Source organism: Otolemur garnettii, unplaced genomic scaffold (genome assembly GCF_000181295.1).
Source record: "Otolemur garnettii isolate 467f Iridium unplaced genomic scaffold, OtoGar3 scaffold00042, whole genome shotgun sequence".
In the NCBI taxonomy this organism is placed as follows: domain Eukaryota; kingdom Metazoa; phylum Chordata; class Mammalia; order Primates; family Galagidae; genus Otolemur; species Otolemur garnettii.
The window spans coordinates 10,780,324-10,802,789 of record NW_003852437.1 but is presented as its reverse complement, the minus strand read 5'-3'; the positions used below and the strand labels follow the sequence as shown (position 1 = coordinate 10,802,789).

The following is a 22,466-nucleotide window of genomic DNA, read 5'->3' as shown; positions in this document are numbered from 1 at the left end:
AAACAGAAGAGGATGGTCAGAAGTCCAACCTGGTACTCACCCACTTGGTAGAAATTGGATGTGTTCTGTGAACAGAAAAAAGCTTGTGTGTTATTGGACAGGTAGTGACATGGGGGACAGGTAGGTCTAGGCACAGAGACACATCCTACTCCTTTTCAATACTTTTTGTAGATGAGGACACCAAAGCCCATTCAAGGAAAGTGACCCACCTGCACAGCAGCAGGGGAAGAGGATGGCCTAGGACTTATATTGCTTAATTTCCTGGTTGCTATGCTTTCTTTTTGGCCCTGAGATCCTGGCTATTCGGACTTAATTTCTGTTTCAGCAGAAGCATTTTAAAGCAGTAATTCAATGTTGCATTTTTTTTAGATCCTGAGAAAATAATCACTAGAATCAACTTGTGTTCCCTGTCAATTGGGATTTGGAAGTAACTGAGGTTGATGTTGTGATCTCAGCTGGGTCCTCAGACCTTCCAGTCAAACACGAGGAAAACAGATGTGCACAGTAGCCATCAAAACACTATCAGAAAGGGGAGCTGTTTTGAGGGTAACCATCATCAGAACTCATCAAGGCTGAGTTATGCCTTGATAACACTGACTAACTAAATGCAGTGAGAGGAACGGGGGCTTCACGAGCTACACAGGCCTTACGGAAGATCAGCTCTTTGAAATAATTATTTTGCCACAAGATATAAAAAGTGGAATAATCAGGATAAAAGCCAAGCTGTAATGAAGAGACAGCCTACAGAGCAGGGTCAAAGGCCCTTGTGTTAGTTTTCTGGGGCTGCTATAACAAAGTACCACAAACTGGGTGGCTTAAAACAACATATTTATTCTTTCACAGTTCTTGAGGTTCAATGTTTGAAATCAAGGTATCAGCAGGATCAGCCCCTTCGGAAGTTTCTAGAAAATAATTTTTCCTGGCCTGTGTTAGCTTCTGGAGGCCCCGGGTGTTCCTTGCTTGTGGCAGCGCCTTTCCAGTCTCTGCTGACACCCGTCTTCATGTGGCCTTCCAGAGTACTCTCCACCTCTCATAACGGCACCAGTCCACCCTAATTCAGGATGATTTAATCGTGAGATCCTTAAAGAATCACACCTGCAGAAACCCTATTTCCAAATCAGGTTACATTCTGAGGTTGTGGGTAGAGATGAGTTTTTGAGGGACACTAGTCAATCCAGTATTGCACTAGAACTCTCTAGAAATGACACACAGACAGGATCCAGCAAGACATTCCCTTTGCTCTTGGTCATGAAATTTAACAGAACCATGAAAGGACCATGTTGACTCAGAAAAGGCGAAACAGCTATATTAGAAACCGCAGCTGTAATATGTGTGCCTTTTGATGACTGTGGTTGGTGCAGTACTGGCAAGAGCCACAGACCACAGCGACTTGTTGAGGCTGCCAATGACCTTCGGGTCAGTGTCCCATAAACACAAATCTCCTAACTTCTACCACCTGACAACTGCTGCTCTCAGAAACGTCATCTTGGAAAATTCATGGGACTTTGCTATTGTTGGTTTTATGTGTGTTTGTTCATTTTTAGCTTTATGAAAAAGAAATATATGCAAAAAGGAATACTAACTACTTTATAATTTATAGATAGAATATGCTAAGAGCAGATTTAGCTTTATTTTCTTGCTAATATTTAAATTACATTGAATTATAAATGTTTTACATATGGATGGCAACCTATTTATTGAATTTATACTGTTTTTCCTAAAAATATTTAAAGTATTCATAGTGATATTTACTTGGTTATCAACTTCCTTTTCGATTAACCTTTTCTTCCCAAGTAGGAAGAATATGATGTAATATATACATACGAATACGTGTATTTTAATTAACCAACAACTTTCATAAGTCTCAGTGTCAGAAGCCCTGTCTGCCACTTTTGATTAGATCAATGGTCTTGTTCTGTGGCTCTAAAGAAACTTGTTTTCCACAATTCTGGCATTATACTTTAATGGAATCACTGAATTGTCTGTATCTCTCTGGAGGCTCAGTGACGAAAGGGACATTGTTTTCTTATTCACCTTGAAGCCTAGAACAGGTCCTAATATGTACAAAAGAATGGCACTGAATGAATGGGTGAATAAATAGCACTGATAGAAAGATTATCTAAAAATCCCACTGCATCAGGATATAGTTAAACTTTTTGAAAACTCAAAATGGACGCATGGGGATTAAGATAATCCCGTTTTGTTAAATCTGATCACCTCAAATACCTCATTCTCTTAAGTCAGGGGTCCTCGAACTTTTTAAACAGGGGTCCAGTTCACTGTCCCTCAGACCGTTGGAGGGGCGGACTGTGGGCCCCAGGACGAGTTGGCTGCTAAGCAGGACGGGCAGCGGTGGCAAAAACACCTGGCGGGCCGAATAAATGTCCTAGACGGGCCTCATGTGGCCCGCGGCTGGTAGTTTGAGGACGCCTGCCTTAAGTTATGGGCTGCATGTGATATTCCATTTTTCACTTGAAGTCTATGTGCTAATTTAAAAAATAACAGGTTAATTTATTAAGTAGACATTTTACAACATATATATTTTAATCTGAAATGGAGGGAGCACTGGGTTGGAATAATGTGGATAGTTATGCCTTCTGTATGAAAATTGTCCGTGTTGGAACAAGAAAGAGGATGTCACAGGTAAATGATCCTTAGAGCAGCCTGGACCGGGTGGCAGAGGTCGGAGAAGAGCGAACCCCTGTGCTGGAGTAATTCAGGCGTCCCTGTTCTTTATGAAGCACCACCGACGGCTGCTCCCTGAGGCTCAAGTTATGGAAAGCACCAGAGAAGCCCTCATTTCTGCCCTCAACATTCTCCGCAGAGCCTTCCAGCTCAGACACTGCCACTAAAGCTTCCCTTAGGCTGCGGACCCACCACGAACCGCCGCGGTGAGGGGGAGGAGCCGCGCATGCGCCTGAGAAGACGGCGCGCCCGGCGGTACAGGCGCGCGGTGGGTCCCGCTCGCTCACTCCGTTAGCCTCTGAGAGAATAGTAGGTGTCACAAGGAATCTCACTGCCCCAAAGAGGTATGTTGACATACTAACTCCTAACGCCTCAGAATGTGACTTTAACCGGAAACAGGGTCTTTACAGATAAGCAAGTTAAAATGAGGTCATTAGTACGGGCCGAAATGCAACGAGACTGGTGTCCTCGTAGCACGGTGGTGGTCTGCCCTGGGTTCTTGGTGTGCTCTTGACTGCAGATTGACTAGACACACCACGGCGTCAGGTCAAGCCTCCTGGTTCTATTATCCTGGTTCTCTGACTCCTTGGGAAGGAACCATCCCCAGCAGGGTCCATACGATAGAGCAATGGAGCGACCACAGGAACTAGGCCACATAGGCAGCTCTTTGTTCTGAAATGGAGTGAGTCCGTCTCTGGGAGCAGGGAGAGACGGACTCACTCCCTCATGGACGCGCTCAGGTTGTTTGCTTTTATTGGGCCTGTCTGGGAGCGGGCTCTCGGGAGGTGTAGGACGTTACTAAATGATCAACACGTGTCCTTAATTCCTGTCCAAAGACTATCAGCAGTCACCTGGAGTGGGAGAGCACATGGAGCAGATCCTCCCTCCAGCCTTGCGGAGGAATCATCTCTGCCAACATCTAGCTTTCAGTCTTCTAATCTCCAGAATCCTGAGACAACAAAGTTATGTTATTTTAAGCTACCCGGTTTGTAGTACTTTGTTGTGGCAGCCTTAAACTAAAATGGTGGGCATCTGTCGCTTGTATCTTTCCTTAAAAATAAGCACAATGAGTACTGAGGAGAAAAATGAAGGCCCTAAGGGCTGCCAAGTTATCTGCAAGTAAAGATGGGTGGAAATTTAAACAGGAGAAATAATGTAAACAAATGCTTTAACTCGGAGTCTGCAGCTACCAAAATATCCCACATCAGTGCAGTGGCTCACGCCTGTAATCCTGGCACTTGGGAGGCAGAGGCAGGTGGATTGCCTGAGCTCACAAGTTCCAGACCAGCCATAGCCGGGCATTGTGGCGGGTGCTTGTATTTCCAGCTATTTGGGAGGCTGAGGCAAGAGAATCACTTGAGCCTATGAGTTTGAGGTTGCTCTGTCTACCAAGGGTGACAAACAAACAAAACAAAATGTCCCACATCACCAAAATACAAATGTAGCTGTATGGAATGGACCTTTGGATTAGGTAGCCAAAAGGAAGCTGGATGAAAAGCAGACATGTTGAAATCAAGAAGTCCAAGGAAAACTTACTGACAAGTCTACACAGTACCAAGTATGTGCATTACGTGTGTTCCAGGTAGAGTTGGTATTTGATTAGACAGTGGGTAAAATGATTAAAGTAGCTATTTTGGTGGTTTAATATGCAATGAAGTGATCCCATCCTCCAAAAACAGAACTCATTTTGTTTTCCCTAGTGTCATTTCCAAACAGATAATCAATAAAAATTGTCTTTCCAGAAAAAGAGCTGCCCTAGTTGCCTTAAACAGCATCATTAGAGACATCACAGAAGTTCTAGATAAGGCATTATGCCCATTTCCCTTCTCTAGACTGAAAAGAAAACAGAAAATCACCTCCACAAAGTGAAACTGTATCAATAGGAAATTCTGAGTCTGAAGGAGGGGTCAAGGTCTGTGTCTCACAGAAGGCAACAAAGATGAGAAAGAAGTGTTCCTTCTAGGCATCAAGAGCTTGTGTTCATCAAGAGTCTGATGCTGAACAGAACTGTTTGAGGACAGGCCTCCAGGTTCAGTGTTAGAATGTGGGAGACCATCTCATCATGATCTGGAGGGAGTCAGGCCTACAGACAGACTGGAACGGGCAGTTGTGGAGAGGAAAGAAGACGTAAAGGAAATATGATGGCCGCCTTCAGTCAGTGATGGTCACAACAGCTTGTTCTGAAGGCTTCATTAGCTCAGAACCAGGACTAACAAATTCACACCTACTGGGTTCAGCACACACTAGCTGGGTGAAGGGCACACTTAGAACTTTGACTCAGTCTGTACAAAAGCAAAGTATGTAAACAAAACGTGTGCTCCCTGATATTCTGAAGTAAAAAAATAAAATGAAAATCTTATATAATTGAAAAAAGGAATGAAGGTTTACAATGGTTGAAAATTAAAAGGGCTGAGTCTCAACTCATTTTACTGAAGAACTTTTGCACAGTTGGAAGTTTGCAGAAACAGGACACCCTGCACATCTGGGTGCAGGGTTGTGAGTGTTGTGTGGTGAGCTGCTCTCACGGCAGAGACTTACATGGGTAATTACTTGGAAGGTGAATGAGGTGGTGAGGATGAGGAAAGAGCACTCCTGCTCTGAGTACACCATAGTGTAAAACTCTCTCAGAACTGCAGTCAGGTTTCACGGAACCTCCAAACCAAACTCCACAAACAGTTAAACTACCCACTCTGTGGCAGAACTCAAACTCAAATATAAGCAGTAACAACTGGACCTCGCTTCTTACGAATGGAAAATATAAACACACTAAAAGGGGCGAGAGAAAAAAACCTCAGCTGTCTCTGGCCAACAGTATCTTGACTGGACATTACAAAATGAAAGACCAAAGACTATACATCAAGGCTGTAATCTACGTAGTAAATGTGCTTCTCATAGGAGATTAAGTTAGCAATTCTGAACCTACTTTATACTAGACTTGAACAAATAGCTATATCTACTTCAGATAATGAGATATGGGTTTCCTACTACTGGAGAGAAAGGCTATAAATAAAGGGTAGTTTTCCCTGGTGTCATTGCCAAAAGACCCAATCTCCAGGCTTTTGTCATTATCACGAGGCAGTTAACAGAAGACTACCCTCACCTGGTGGAAACATACTTTGGCACACTGCATCAAGGCATTAGTAGTGGTTCTCAACCTTCCTAATGCTGAGATGTATTTTCATTGTTACAAAGGGGTCATGACCTACAGGTTGAGAACCACTGCATTACAGTACTGGGTGACAGCAGAGCTGAGAAATTCAAGGGACACATGGCATTCTGTTATCAAAGGCACATGTCTTCCCAAAACAATATTAATACTTCAGTTTGTGCTTTCCTATAGGGGTTGATCTAATTGTTTTTAAGGCCAGAGGTAAAACTCCAGATTAAAACAATCTGTTCAACTCTATTAGTTTAGCTAATTTTAGTTTCAAGATATCATTTGTTCCTTCAACCTTTATAGAGGACTGAGGATGATAAGGGCAAGGGTTTTGCTACTGGATTTGTAAAATCTTATTCGACTAAGTTGTCATCTGTCCACTTAAGTGAGCTCTCCTATAGCTGGAGATTTCTCCAGGAATGCCCCTCACACAAAACACATTTTAAATAATTTATTTGCTACTGTGGTGGCAAGAACCTTTCTATAAGGGAAAGCCTCAACTCATTCTGAATACAGATGCACATCACGAAAATTCTAGATTTTCCTCATGGCCCACTATCATTGTTAGCCCATGACATGCCCCTTTCTTGCAGGTATATGTGTACAAGTGTCTATATATTTCCTTTTATTCCCATTATTCAAGTCCACTTCCCTCTTTGCAGATAGCCACTGTATTATTTGACCTACCCTAAAATTTGCATGTGACCTCATAGAATATATGCTTCCACTTATGTGTATTCATTTTATTCTACATGTGTGTTATAATGTACAGCACTACCAAGGGACCCAACAATCAGTTGCCCACTCCAGGGCACTTTGGAACACAAATGGATTTGCTGTTAAATTTGTATTTTTGGAACAGGGCTATGAAAGTGATTATAATCAACTGAACTATAATCTTCCTCAAGTTTTTCACTTACTATGTTTTAAGAGGTAGTAATATTAACAATAATAATTTTTTAAAAAGAGAAAGAGGAAAGCTAAAATGAACTTTGCTATTGAATCAAAATCCTAAGTATTAGTATAAACTCATGGTCTTCAGTAAAGATGGATAGATAGGGAAATGCAGATGGTGTGTATAAGTGGGTTAGGACACATATATGTATCTTCCAGCTGTGCTTACTGAGAGCACTAGAAACAACATTCCAGTAGTAACAAGTATGGCTGGCACCCAGACTTTGGTGTCTACACACCATTCTCCAGGAAAAGAAACCAGAGCTTCTTGAGGAAATGGTTAATTCCAGACGTGGGGCAGAGAAAATACAAGATGACTCTATACTCAAAACTGGTCAAAAAGAAGGGAGCTTCTTAAAAGGACACAGAAGCCAAATGGAAGGGGTTCTTAACAGCCAAAGTTGGAACCCTGTTAGCAACAAAACTAACAATGATAGTTTTGGATTATAACTGAAAGAATAAAATAAATAATTATGAGTTTCATATTGATATATTTAAGCCACTATATAAATAAATGTGGGAAAAGAGACAGTTCTTCCCTGCAGTGAGATTCCAATTAATAAATGTGGAAAGAGTAAAATAAAAAATCACTTTCAGGCATAATAATGAGTACTAATGAGTACTAAAATTAATGGGTGTTAAGTTTGTGGAGAAATAGGATAATTGCATAATTTCAAAGTATCTCTCCGCAAATTATTTATTTATTTTAAGATTTTAATTTTTTATTAACACCATCCACCTTCAATTTTGTTGAAAAAGAAAAGAATTAGAATTTAGGGCCAGCGCTTGTGGCTCAAAGGCGTAGGGCACCAGCCCCATATGCCAAAGGGAGTGGGTTCAAACCCAGCCCTGGCCAAAAACCACAAAAAAAAAAAAAAAAGTTAGAATTTAGCAACATTTTCTGCAAGATATATATTAACTACAAAATGAAAAATAGAAACTTTATAATCAGAAACTCTGAAGACGTCACCTTAACTAAGTGAACATGGTTAACACAACCAGTAAGAAATAGTGGTGTTATAAATCCTTTGAAATGATGCATTGAGAAAGACAACATAATTTATCTGGCATTGGCCAAAAATGAAATACTTTTAATGATGAGGAAACTTACAAATGAACCCAAACTAAGGGATAGTGTAAGGAAGAGGTGACCAGAACTCTGACTTTTCAAAAAGTAAAGCATTAAAACATTGATCTACCTAAGAGTGGCAAAGTCATAGAACTCTTAGGAAGCCCATGTTGTTCAGCAAACATTGTAGACAATCCATCAGCAAAGAGCAGGTAGTCTCCAGAGTAACAGCACACAACTTTTAAGATTTTCCCAGAAGTCCTTAGGGTGCCTAGAGACCCAGGAGAGGACAGGAATGCCTTACAAAGAGCTAAGAAAGGGCCTCTTAGGTCAAAAAGTTTGCTTGTTTCTTGGAAATTTTCCTTTGAAGTAAAGAATATTACAACCTTTTCTAGATTGCTTATCTCGGCTCAATTCACAATTGCCAAAAAGTGAAAACAACCCAAATGCCCATCAACCCATAAATGGATTAACAAACTGTGGTATATGTATATGTATACCATGGAATCCTATTCAGCCATAAAAAGTTGGAGACTTTATATCTTTTGTATTAACCTGAATGGAGTTGAGGTACATTCTTCTTAGAAAAGTATCACAAGAATGGAAAAGTATCCAGTGCACTCAACACTAATATGATGCCAGTAGACAAAGTAATACATGTCCACATGAGAAAAACCCAATTCAATTCAAGATGGGGGAGAGGGAGTGGGGAAGCGGACTGGTGTGATCCTACCTAATGGGTACAATGTAAGGGTGTATGGCACACCTCCTGGGTGGTGTACACAACTACAACAGGGACTTTACCTAACACGTGCAAACATTGTAGCCTAATCATTTGTACCTTCATATTAATCTGAAAAAAAAAAACCCAGAATACTGCAACCTTCTAATGAATGTCAGCCCACCAATCCAACAGAGAAGCAAGTTTTATTCTCTCTTCGATTAAAAAGAAAAACAAGGAAATTCATACATAGTATCTGTTAGTTAATGGCTGGATTATGCACAATGAGGAGTCATCTCTTCCCTCAGAATATTAAAAGGCAAAATAGCTATCCTACAGTTTCTGATAGATTTAGGATTTAGAAGATAAGGGTGTAAGGGTATGTGTGTGTCTACTGTTCGAAAATCACCCCAAGTTCTATATGCACAACTCTCTTGCCTTTGTAACCTCACTGGACTTACATAACTTTTGGCTACTAAAGACTCAGCAGCTTCGCGGACTTTCTTCCCGCATTCACTCTTGTAGCTCAGTTAAAAAGTACAGGAGTCTAAGCCAAGTCTGTACAAAGTACAGTATCCTGAGAAACTTTGGTGTTGTTTCTAATTTTAAGAAAAAAAATCCCAGACATCTTGATTTTTTAAACGAAACAAAACATTTTTTTCTTCAATTCTGCATTTCTGCAGAACAAAAAGCAATCAGGTTAATGAATCATTCTAGGTTCCTGGACTCCAATTGGTAGAGAGTTTAACAAAACGAAACAGCCCTTTGGTTGCCTTATGTTATAAATTAGTTGAAATTTGTTGTTACTTCTGCAAAGGAAACAATGCCCAGGAAAGGGAGGCGGGAAGGTCCCTAGAAGCGCTGCCTCTTCCAGATCCCCCTTCCTCCGGAGCAGACCTTCGCAGGGAGTTTGGTTCCTACAGTGACCGACCGCACGTGACCCGGGGTGGGTCCCATCCCGGGCGACCGCTGCCACTCTTCCTTCGCTCCAACCCTCCTGGTAAGAGTGGAACGCAGAGTGGCGCCCCCGAGGGCTCCCCACGCCCTCCACACCCCCCAAAGTGAAACCTGCGGGCGAGCCCGACCGCAGCGCGCTCCGGGCGGTGTGACCAACTTACCTGCTTGTCCCCACGGCGCTGCCAACAGTGGCAGCAGCAGCAGCGACAAAAACGGGCAGCGGGGCGCCGGGGACCTGGGGACCCGCATGGGTGGCGGAATTGGGTCACATTTCAGAGGACAGCCGGCTCCACGCCCGCTCGGGCCACGCGTGGCGAGGGTGCAGCCTCCTCTCGGCGACCCGGGCTCTGCGCACCGCAGTCCCCCAGGCTCAGAGAGGCGGCGCCCCGACACCCCCCTCCCCGCATCCCCGGGTGTCCCCGGAGCAGCGGGCGAGCGAGCGGCGGACGCCCCGGCTTCCCAAGCTGGGTGCCAGAGCCGGCAAAACTTCTCGCGGATTTGTAGTACCCTGGGCCACTCAGAGTTTCAGTTCGGAGAGTCTGAGAGTTTCCCCCTCCCAGTTTCACAGCCCGACCAACCAGGTCACTACGCAGGTGACACCTCCCTCCAGGAACCAGAGAGTGACGCGAACCCACCGCCCAGCAGTTCTGGTATTTGGGCGGAGCTGATGGTCACTTAAAATGTCAGAATTCAATACTGGAAGCATGAGATATGTAGTTATCTCTCAACATACTAGCAGGCACTCTGCCAGACATGGTACAGTCATGGGTCGCTTAACACAAATTCCTTCTGAGCCAGGCATCCTTAGGCGGTTTCATCACTGTGCCCCAACCATGGAGGACTGGCGCAGACCCATGAGGTCCGCAATGATGTTGCTGGTAGGATGCTGGAACACGGCGGTAGGCATTCGTGAATCTAAAGTATCCCAAAGTGGAAATAGTAAAGTAACCATATTACAAAACATGAGAATGGTGCACCGGAGCTTGCAGAACTGGAAGGTGCCCTGGGTGAGTCAGTGAGTGGTGAGTGAGCGCGAAGGCCTGGGACGTTACTGTGCACCAGTAGACTTTGTAAACACTGTACACTTAGGCTACGCTAAATATATAAAAAACATTTTCTTTCTTTAATAGTAAATTGACCTTACCTAACTGTAACTGTTTTCGTTTACAAACTTCTTAACTTAAAAAAAATTGTGGATCTTTTGTGACAGCTGACAACACAACCATATTGAACAACCCGAGGGGAGAAGAGAGAAAGAAAGAAAGAAACATTGGAGTAGTAGAAGAAAAATCTGAGAGTTGGTCTCAGCCTTGCTCCTTTCTCGGTAGTTGCAAAGGTTGGGCACAGCCTAAAAATAGAGAAACTAATGATTTATTTCTGATGTGTTCCATTTACCTCAGATGCCTGTTTTCAGAACACAAATAAAGGGAATCAATGATAAAATTAGATAAATTATCCTTATCTTAGAAAAAAGGGTCTTCAGTAATTGAAAAAACACTTTTGGAGGGAAAGGAGTAAAAAGAGGATGGGGCAGGATTTTCTTAGACCCCTGAGTAGACTATTTCCCTGCTCTGGAAGAGACTTAGAACCAGAAGTGGGACTCTAGGTCAGGGGTTCCCTTAGGCTGGCACCCCTGCTTTATGATGTAGCTGCCAGGTCTCTGCAACCACATTTCTGGATTGTTAATTTGCTCTTTTAATTTCTACCAATAGGGGACACTGAAGGACTACTGAATGCCTGAAGAGGAAAGAAGGGCCTTGCTTCCTGTTTCTTTGCTGTTAGGTCAGGTAAGACCCCACATGGCCTCTTTAGCCTGGCAGGAGCAGCTAGTTCCAGTAGCAATTGGTTCTGGCTTCCAGCTTCTTCCTGTTCTCTTGGAATCAGCCTCATTATACCTCAGAAATTTTTAACTTCACAAAAATTGAAAGATAATCACAAAGTAAAACGTGCACTTGAAAGAATAAGGATATCCCCTCACCATAAATATAAAACAAGAAGCGTCAAAGCGAAAGGTCAGAGATTTCAACTGCCAAACTTAGTACTTTAGGAAATGAGACACTCGTACTTAATAACCTAATAGTTCTGCCACATCTACTTTGTTTTTATTTTCCAACTGTATCTTGCACAATCCAATCTCTGGTTAACCAATTCTTTATACAAATTCTTTCTGTTAAAATAACCAGTGTAGTTTCTGTTTTCCTAACTGCACTGTTAGTGATTCTTTTGTAATTCTGGAACATTTTAGGAAAGGCTCAATGTTTCTGGTACATTATCAGTATTACTTTGAGCTACTATTGTTCTTACTTTTTAATTATAAACTGTATTAGGTTAGCTCTATCATTATCATCTTAAGTCTTGTTGGTTAAATAGAGTGTATGTTTGCTACAAAAGCATTTTGTGCCAATCATTTTTTGATATCTAGCTATTAGGACTTACATGCATTTCAGTTTGAATATGAATCATTCATGGACTTTCGTGACTAAAGCAGACATATGCATAGTCCTCCATTATCTCCTAACCCTTCCTAATTCAAATAATGACATTTCATTATTTCACCAAGTTGTTCCCCCACTCAGGAAGTGGGAATGGATAGGGTAACTGGGACTTGGAGCTTTCCCCCTGTAAGTGGACTATCCATTGTTTGAGAAGCCAAAGTTTTCTCCATTCCCCTCCTCCCCTCTCTCATTTCTTCTTCAAGTTCCTCTGGGTCAGAAGGCAGTAACCAGTTCAAAGGCTGAGGCATCCTCAAACTATGGCCCGTGGGCCACATGCGGCCCTCCCAGGACATTTATCCAGCCTGCTGGGTGTTTTTGCCGCTGTTGCCTGTCCTGCTTAGCCCCTGCCTATCCTTTTAAACTATAGTCTGGCCCTCCAACGGTCTGAGGGACAGTGAACTGGCCCCCTGTTTAAAAAGTTTGAGGACCCCTGAGCTCACCTTTCTGTCCTCAGGATGCCTTTGGTTCTGTGGGATGAGTGTGACTGAGAACGGCTAGGTGTTGAGCTGATGTTTCCCGTGCATTAAAGTAATAAGCTTAGTCATAGCTTTTGTTTTTACCTGTGACCCAGCACTCACCTTAGGGAGTTTTAGTACCTTTAAATCTCACTTTTTACCCTCTTCTATTAACATTAGAAAGTAACAGTCCTAGTCTCTCCTTATTTCAACCTTCCCACTCAAAATAAAGACTTTAGTGTATCCTTCAGGGATGTTTGAAATGCATTCAAGTTGTTTTCGTCCACTTCTCAGCATTGTAACCCTTCAGGCCGTGATTTACCACATTGAGATTGCATGTTGTGGAGCCTGATGTATTCTGTTCCTGGGCTTTCTGGTCAAAAAGCCGTAAACTAATACCCATCCCCCACATCAAATACTAATACCACAAACAAAAAATACACATTTTTCTCCCCTAGTTTAATTTCTAAATGGTTTCCAGGAGTGATACGTAATAATAATAATAGTGATGTTATGAAGTTACTGAATTCTTACTTTGAGTCAAATACTATGCTTTATATTTACTACGTCCTTCACTCTTTACAACAATTCTGTGAGTTGGTCATGTTTCCCCAAGTTTTAAAACAAAAAAACAGGTTTGGACAGGTTGTTCACTCAATAAACACCAGAACCAGAATCTGAATTCTGGTTGATCTAATATCAAAGTTTATGCTCTTCATAGTTTCCTTATTTGCCTCTTATATGAGAAAATAAAGCAAATACATTAGAGGTGTGAACTATAGCACACATTTAATTATTGAAGTCATAATATGCAACATATGTAGTGAATTATTTCAAACAAATTAAAGATAAAATGAAAAGACGAGTTTATGTAGGCTACACACCTGAGTTTATGTAGGCTACACATCCCTTAGCTGCCACTGTTTCCTAAGAGAAAGAGAATCCCTGGGTCCCTAATGTAAACACATTCCTTGGAAAGTAAATTAATTCTTTCTGGAAGACAAAGAGGAAAGTACCAACCCTGGAATGCAAACATTTGACTATTGAGGAAATAAGTTTTATTATCCTTTAAATGAGATCAGATAGTTCTAATACCCTTATGATGTGGAAGAAGAGATAGTCTATGGCTTGCCAATTTCCTTTGCTCAAGAAGACAAATCATCCAGAAACATTAAAATATTCATCGAGCATTGTTTCCCTGACATCCTATTGTTTGAATATACTTCATTTGATTTCTCTGTCTTCTGCTAATAAACATTTGGGTTGTTTTATTGATGATGATAAACATTTGAGTTGTTTTGTTGATGAGTTGTAAAAAGCCTTTATGTATCCTGGATACAAGTACTTGGTTAGATATGTGTGTTACAAATATTTTTGCCCTCTTGGTGGTTTCCTTTTTCGTGTTTACAACTCTGCAACAGCACAAGTTTTTGTGTTGTACCCCCTATGACCTGAAAGGATTGAGTCGGACCTCCACTTAGATGTAATTAATTGGTAATTTATTTTACCTGCCACAGGGGCTGCTGCTCTGAGAGGCAGTCAGCCCTGGAGTAAGGGGTAGGTTGCTTTTTATAATTTTGAGCAAGCATACCGGTACAGAAGCAAGACGTGGCTGGTTAGCTTAGGGCAGGGGGTTACAACTTGGTTGCCAATGGATACTTCTTAAATCACAATGAGTATAGTTATGTAGGGATGATTGATACAGCTTCAGTAGGTTTTCCACTATTGTTCACTCACTGGGAACTTGGGGGGTTTTTGTGCTTCCTTGTTCTGAAGTCTGTTCTTGGCAACTCTAGGGGGAAGGAGGAGGAAGGAGGTGGCCTGGGAACTTGCCTGAGTAGGGGCGCTGGGCCATTCCCAGAGTCGACTGTGGGGGGAGGGAGGAGAAGGGAGATGAGCCCACTTCATTTACTTTGGATAAAGTAAAATTTTACAATTATTTTCTTTATGATTCAATGAGAATCTTTCTGTCTTTCAATGGGAAAGAACCCATTCTGTAAAATAATTTAAAGAGGTTTATTCGAAGCTGGCTATGCGTGACCATGGCCCAGAGAGTACACCCAAGAAACCTTGATCACTGTGTTTGGGTTACAGTTTGGTTGTATACATTTCCTGAGATAGGAATTCCATGTAAAGTCATAAATCAATGCATGACCCCCCAAAAGGCAGGGGTCATTGCGTGTGAACCCTGACTGGTTTGAAAGCCGACTGGGAATACACGTTGAAGAAGAATAATTTATGCCAGTTTAAAAAAAACAAAGTCTGAGAACGCCTGGAGAAGGTTTACATTAACTCAGGCCGAGCAGTAAGACCCAGAAAATGCAGCCTCTCTCTGGCCTCTTCAGTAGGTTTTTATTGATTTTTAACAAAGGTGTGTTTGCAAAATGCAAAAATGTCCTAAGATAGGGTTGAAAGAATCCCAAGTCCACAGAAAGATTAGATACAGAGAAAGGCTGGGGAAAAAAAATTATAGGCAGTTGCTAACAGACACCTGATGGTGTGTTTAGAAAACAGGAGGGAAAAACTAGTTCTACCCCAGCAAGGGAAGTAAGCCAGGTTTCCTAATCTAATTACACATCGGAAGTTCAAAGAGCTTAATCCCTCCCACCTATTGACTCTCAGGTCACTGGCTAGCTAGTCCCGCCTGTCCTGGCACCTTGGCTCTCTTCATCTTCTCTGGCTTTGATGAGCCAGGAGCCATTTGTGGGTCTGCAGGCTTTCCCCTGGATACCCTAGTATTGAAGCAGGGTGACCCCACTGAGAAGTCAACCTATCTAACCTCACTAACCTATCCCACAATGGATATGTTTAAAGATTCTTTGATTTATAATTGGTTAAAGAAATGGAGCTTTGTCTAAAGGCTTGGAATGTTTTAAGTTAAGGAAGTATATTAAACAGAGACAAGTCACCGGACATAGATTTAGACTCAAGTGTTCTGTCAAGTCAGTTGAACTCCTACAGGTGTGGTTTAAGGTTTTTCACATAACCTTAGGCCCATTAGGAAATTACAAAGGATATCTCTGAGAAGGGTGCTCCAGACAGCAAGTCTGATATCCCTTCCCAGGGCCAGCGCTCTGGCTTTAGGGTACTTCTGGGGCCCTGTTGCCCAAGGAGGGGTCCATTTGATCAGCTGGGGGTGCTTCGCATTTTGTTCTAGTTCCCAGTGTTTTGGTTCCCATCTAGGAAGTCTCTGTGTGTCCCAGAGTTGAAGAATGTTTCTTTTGTTCCCTAGAAATATTATAGTTTTGCAATTAGGTCTGTGATAACAAAATGTTAATAGCTTTTACAATTAGGTCTATAATACATCAAGAGTTAGTTTTTGTGTATGATGTGGAGAAAGAATAGAGATTAATTTTTTTCCATACAGATATTCTGTTGTTTCTGTAGCATTTATTAAAAGGACTTTCATTCCACAGCAAACTCACTCTGTTGCCTTGGGTAGAGTGTGATGGCATCATAATACCTCCCAGCAACCTCAAACTCTTGGGCTTAAGCAATCCTCTTGCCTTAGCCTCCTGAGTAGCTGGGATTATAGGCACTTACCACAATGCCCAGTTGGTTTTTCTATTTTTAGTAGAGATGGGGTCTTGCTCTTGCTCAGGCTGGTCTTGAGCTCTTGAACTCAAGCAATCTGTCCATCTAGGCCTTCCAGATTGCTGGGATTGCAGGTGTGAGCCACCATGCCTGGCCAATTTCTGCAATTTCGAGAGGTGCTTAATGTGACTTGTATTCATCTTTTGTTATTGCTATATGGTGCTAAGAAAGGAAAACTGTATTAAAATTGTAATACTCAAGCCTCAACTCATCTTGTATTTTTTCTGCCCGCTCTAAAATTTTGGTTTTCTTTATTTCTTTATTTCATTCTTAGGCAATGGCAGAGTATGACAATGGAGGAGTATAAAGGGTGTGTGTGTGTGTGTGTATGTAAGAGAGAGAGCGAGAGAGAGAGATTGAGATTGTCTGTGTTTTAACCTGGAGGAAATCAAGAAGAAACAATTTCTTAAAAAATTTATGTTGATAGGGACCTGGATGGCTTCACTGATTAATTTTACCAAACATTTAAAGATGACTATCAATCTTTCGCAGATACTTCCAAAAATAGAAGAAAAGGGAATAATTTTTAATTCATTCTGTGAGGTCAGTATTCCTCTGATATCAAAACCAGACATCTCTATGATAAGAAAATGAAACTACATATCAATATTTTTTATGAATACATACACACAAATACTTAAGCAAATACTGGCAAACTGAATCCTGCACATATAAAAAAGATCATATGCCATGGCCAAGTGGGATTTATCCCAAGAATGCAGGGTTGGTTTAACATCTATAATGCACCATATCAATAGAAAAAAGTATTTGACACCCCCACACATTGTCATCTCCAAAGGATCAGAAAGAGGATTTGACAAAGCCCAGTACCCCTGCATAACACTTAGTGAACTAAAAGTAGGAAGGATTCTTCAACCTGATGAAGAGATGGATGAAGAAGTCCACTGTTAACACTATAGTCAATTGTGAAAGAACAAATGCTTAGTAAGATTAGGAACAAGGCAAGATGTCCACATTTACCACTTCTGTTTAGTGTTATACTGGAAGTTCTAGCTAGGATACTTTGGCAAGAAAAAGAAATAAAGGTGTACAGATTAAAAAGAAAGAAGTAAAAGTATATCCACAGATGACTTACTCTTAAATATAGATCTTGTATATAGAAAATCCAGCAAAATACATTAAAAAATTATTAGAACTAATAAACGAGCTCAGTAAGTTTGTGAAATACAAGATCAATATAAAAAAAATCAATTGTATTTTTATACAGTTGCCAGAAAAGCTCAAAAATTGAAATTCTACTCAATATAGCATCAATAACTATAAAGTGCTTAGGAATAAATTTAACAATGGAAATATAACTAAATAAATGAAAAAAACCAATATTCACGAGTCAGAAGATTTAATTTTTGTAATATGGCAATACTCCTCAAATTGATCTATAGATTCAATGAAATCACTGAAAAAATGCCAGTTTTTTTTTCAGAAATTGACAAGTTAATTTTAGAGTTCATGTGGAAATTTAGGGGACCTAGAATAGCCAAAACAGACTTGACAATAAAGAGCAAATTTGGAAGACTTACATTTCCTGATTTCAAAACTTACTAATGGTAATTAAGGTGGTGTTATACTGACATAAGATAGATATATGCAACACTGACATATAACTGAGATAAAATAAATGACAAGATTATCATTAATTTTCTCTCAATGATTTACATCACTGGCATATGACTGAGATAAAAGTAATGATACAATTATTTTATTATCATTGAAAATAATGATAATTTATGGGCAACTGATTTTCTACAAGGGTGTCAACACAATTTAGTGGGAGAAAGAATAGTATTTTCAACAAACAGTGCTGGAATGCCACCTATCTATAGCCAAAGCAGGAAGTTCTTTGGACTTTACCTCGTACCATCTGCAAAAATTTACTCAAAATGAATCAAGGACCTAAGGCAAGAGCTGAAACTACAAAACTCCTAGAATAAAACATTAGGTGGCTTTCATGACCTCGTGTGACATTATACATGCATATGATTTTATATGAAATGTCATAATAAGCAAGTTTATAGAGACAAAAAATAGATTACTTATTTTCAGGGGCTGGACAGGTGGTGGTGGTGATAGTATTTGAGAGTGGTTTGGGGGAGATGCCTAAAGGATACAGGATTTCTTTCTGGGGTAATGAAAATATTCCCAAATTCACTATGGTGATATGATAGTTGCACAACTTAGTGAACATGCTAAAAATGATTGAGATATACACCTTAATTCAGGAGATCGTATGGTGTGTGAATTAGATCTCAATACAAAAAAATGAATTGCTAATTCATTGTTACAAAGTAGAGTTTATTCCAAAAATGCAAAATTGCTTAACATTCAGAACATCCATAATTGTAACTCATTACAAACATATAGGAGAAAAATAAGATAGCTATGCAAGTTGGGAAAAGTGAAAAGATCTAGCAACTTTGGAATAGAAGGAAACCTCCTTGATCTGATAAGGAGGATCTCAAAAACAAAAAAGCCATCAGAAACATATAGGTAATGGTGAAAATACCTCCTTAGGGTCAGGAACAAAGCAAGTGTGTTTTCTGTCGTTTCTGCTGAATTCAATATTACATTGGATGGGATGTCCTAGCCAGTGTGATAAGGCAAGAGAAAGAAATAAGTTACAGGAATTAAAAAGGATGGTAGAATGGTTATTATTCAAGATAACAGACTGAAAAAATATCCGTGGATAATTGTAAAATATGGATATGAGATTACAAGATTTCTAGACATCAATTCAATATCCACAAAGAAATTACATATCTACATACCAATAGTAAATAGTTAGAAATGAAAAAAATCGATTTTAATAGTATAAAAAATATCTAAGGCATGCAAGAACTTTATGGGAATATGTGTGAAATTTTATTGAATGATGTTGAAGGAGAACTTTTGAAATAGAGAGATATGAATGGCGATTATGGAAGAAAGGTTCAATATCTCTCAAAATTATGTTATGGAGTCCATATAAGACCAAACAAAATTGTAACAGATTTTTATGAAACTTGACAAAATGATTATACAATCTGAATAGAATCGCGAATGTCCAAAAATAACCAAGACATCTTTGAACAAGGTTAGAGAAGAAAACTTTTTCCTTCACACATCAAGACTTACAAAATTATCTTAAGATAATGTGGCAGATGAATGGATCAATAAAATAGTCTATAGTTCCCAGACTTAATGGGAGTTTGATAAATGACAACGAGGGCATATCAGATTAGTGGGGAAAGGATGGGATTTTCAGTGAGTGGTTCTGGGAAAATTGAATATTTACCTTATTTTACACCGTATGCAAAAATAATTTCTGATGATGTAAAGAGCTATTATGGGTTGAACTATGTCTCCTTGAATTCACATGTGGAAGTCTTAGCCCCTGGTACCTCAGAATGTGACCTTACTCAGAAATAAGGTATTGCAGACATAATTAGTTGAGATGAGATCATAGCAGAATAGGATGGGCCTCCAATTTGATGTGGACACAGATAGGTATACAGGAAGAGTGTCACATGAATGTAAAGACCGAGAGATTGAGGTGCTGTGTCTGTAAGCTAGGGAACACCAGAAATTGCTGGTAAAGCACTAGGAAGCTACAGGAAAAACTTGAAACAGAGGCTCAGAGGCCTCGGAGGACTCAGAAGGAACCAACTCTCCTGACTTCTCAGATTTCTAGCCCCCAGAACTGTTAGATAATAACTTTCTGTCATTTAAGTCACCCAGTTTGTGGTACTTTGTTATGACAGCAAACCTATATATATATGTCCTCGATAGCAAACCTATATAAGACATGAAGGTAAAGCTAGGAAGATTTTAGGAGACCATATAATAAAATATCTGTATGACCCTGAGGTCAGAAAGCATTTCTTAAATATCAAAAGACTAGCCATAAATTAAAAAACTGACAAGCTTGACTACATTACAGTTAGAATTTCTGCTCATCAAATGAGACTAAAAGAGAATTGACATAAGCCACACACTGGGAGAATATATATTCATTGTATATAACATACATTATGTAGAATACTATGTTACACATATGTTCTGGATACATTCATATATATTCTGGGCAGTAGGTAATTTTCACTTAATTTCAGAAGATTTTTAACTTCTTTGAATATGGATGTGATGTTTGGTCATTTCTATTATGAGGTTGGGAACTACTATGAAAAATGGGAACAGTACTTCTAACAACTGAAACAATGGCTGCTGGAAGGGTTTTTAAATAGCTACAGAAGTTACTCCAGTCAGTACCATGAAAAATGGTGGTAATAAAGAAGATGAAAATCCTTGCAAGTGTTGAATGACCTTGGCATTCATGATCACCAAAAAAAATTCTCAATGCAGCAACTGTTGATAATAATTCAGCTGGTGGTTGTACCTGCCAAGGATGCTAATTAGCCAGAGTATGTGAAGAGAAACTAAAGAATCTTCTTTTCCTGTATAGAAAATCAAAGCAAACCATTAATAATCTGCTTTGGTTCAAATCCAGAGGCAACCTTGTTTTACCTCTAAGGTAGCGTAATTCCCTCTTCTGGGTAATTTAAGGAATTAATATTTGAAGAGTTTTGAAAATGCTACATTAACACATAGATCATTTCTTAGCTTTTTATTTCAAAAGGGCCTAGAAGAGCCAAGACAATCTTAAAGAAGAATATACTGGGCAATTTACATCAAGCTATCAAGGCTTACTATAAAACTATAGACTGGTAAATTACATTTCATTGGAATTATCAGATACTGTTTATCAAAAGACACTATCAAGGGAGTTAAAGAGTAAATACAGACCAGGAAAAGACATTTGCAAATCAATAAGAAAAAGATAGACCAACCCAATATAAAAATGGGCAAAAGTTTGAATAGATACATGTATTTTATAAAAGAAGATATCAAAATAGAAAGCAGGCCTCTCCACATCATTGATCATCAGGGAAAAGCAAATTAAAACCATAGTGAGATGCCAGTCAATTCTCATTTTAGTGGTTAAACCATGCCCAAGGCTGGTGAGAAGTTAAGAGTGTCTAGAATGCTCATACTCTAGAAGTGTAAAATTGGTTAAAGTGGAAAACAGATGGTTTTCCTAAAAGAGCCAGCATCATCAATGCTTTGCTATCAATGTCTTGAAATTCTTAATGATTTTAATTTTAAACTTGTTTTTTGTAATGTTGTGCCCAGGAACTCCACAAAGACCATAATACCAAATAAGCCAAATTTACAGCAGAGTCCTTTTATTGAAGAGCTGGCTGGTGACTGCCTCAGTGTCCCAACACGGGGTTTCTGAGAGCAGCTCGGAGTGCTCAAGGGGTCGGGTTTTTAAGGCTTGGTCTGCATCCTGGTTGGCATGCCGGCTGTCCAGGTGCATCCAGGTAGGGTAGCAAGCAAGCATTGTACAGAAGCAGAATTTTGCGATTAGTTAGCCATACGTCATACATCTTTGTTTTAATATTTTCCCCACCTGGTATTTCTTAAAGGTCAGTCCAGGGATAGTTGGTACTTCGCGGTTTCTCAGGGGAGTTAGTCAAGGAAGAAGTTCCTTCCCATCTATCTTGGGAGTGAACCACACTTACTCCATTTTGTTGAGGGCTTGTAGCCCAGAAATTTGCCAGGGGTTCACTGGTATTTTTCTACTTTAGCCTAGGCCTAACAGTAAGTGAAGTCATGTAGGACTGTGGAGTGTGCACCCACACAGAGGAGGAATGGGCAATTCGTGTGTCTGCTGCTGTTCCTTGCTACCCCATTCACTTAGAGCATCCTCACACCTCAGGAGCATAGATTCTGGTGAAATCACAGTACCTGGGAGTTCAGTGAAACTCAGAGCAGTACATGGTAAGTGGGGGCTCAGAAAGCCAAAAGAGGCCTCATTTCCATTTGAACCAGAATTTGCTTTTAAATGCAGATAGAAGACAATGGTATTTTAAGAAACACAAAATCAACAAATCCTTTCTTACTCTATTACTCTGCATTAGGCCACATATGCTAGAAACAGCAAAAAGAAGGAAAAAGAAAGAGAGGGCGGCCTATAGTTCTTTTCCTTTAATTCTTCTCTCTCACAAGTAAATTGAAGCTAAAAAGTGTTAGCATAATATGGAATATCAAGAAGTGAAATAAAAATATTTAACTTAGTTTTGTGTAGCATTTCCAAGAAGGAAGTGTGTATGAATGTACAAGCTGTGGAATACAAATCATGTAATTTAGTGATTCTACATGCAGGTTAAATGTGCTCATATCTGAGTTTAAAGTCACCATTATACAGTATAAAAATGGATGGTGAAATTCAAGCTGATATTTAAATGTTTTAATTTTTCCGTACTTAGAATGACATTAAATAGCACATAAAAGAATATCATAACAAGTTGAGAGAAAAAGA

The 22,466-nt window shown here is 40.0% G+C and overlaps 1 protein-coding gene across 2 annotated transcripts in view; it reads right to left on the bottom strand.

Moving 5' to 3' along the window:
* IL20RA (interleukin 20 receptor subunit alpha) overlaps positions 1-9,895 on the bottom strand; it is a 41,572-nt gene extending 31,677 nt beyond the window's left edge. For both annotated transcript variants that reach the window (XM_023513538.1, XM_012805444.2), the window contains exon 1: positions 9,705-9,895. In XM_023513538.1, coding sequence (XP_023369306.1) covers positions 9,705-9,792 — 88 coding nt within the window. In that variant the 5' untranslated portion in view covers positions 9,793-9,895. The remainder of the gene's footprint in view (positions 1-9,704) is intronic.
* Between the last annotated feature and the right edge of the window lie 12,571 nt (positions 9,896-22,466).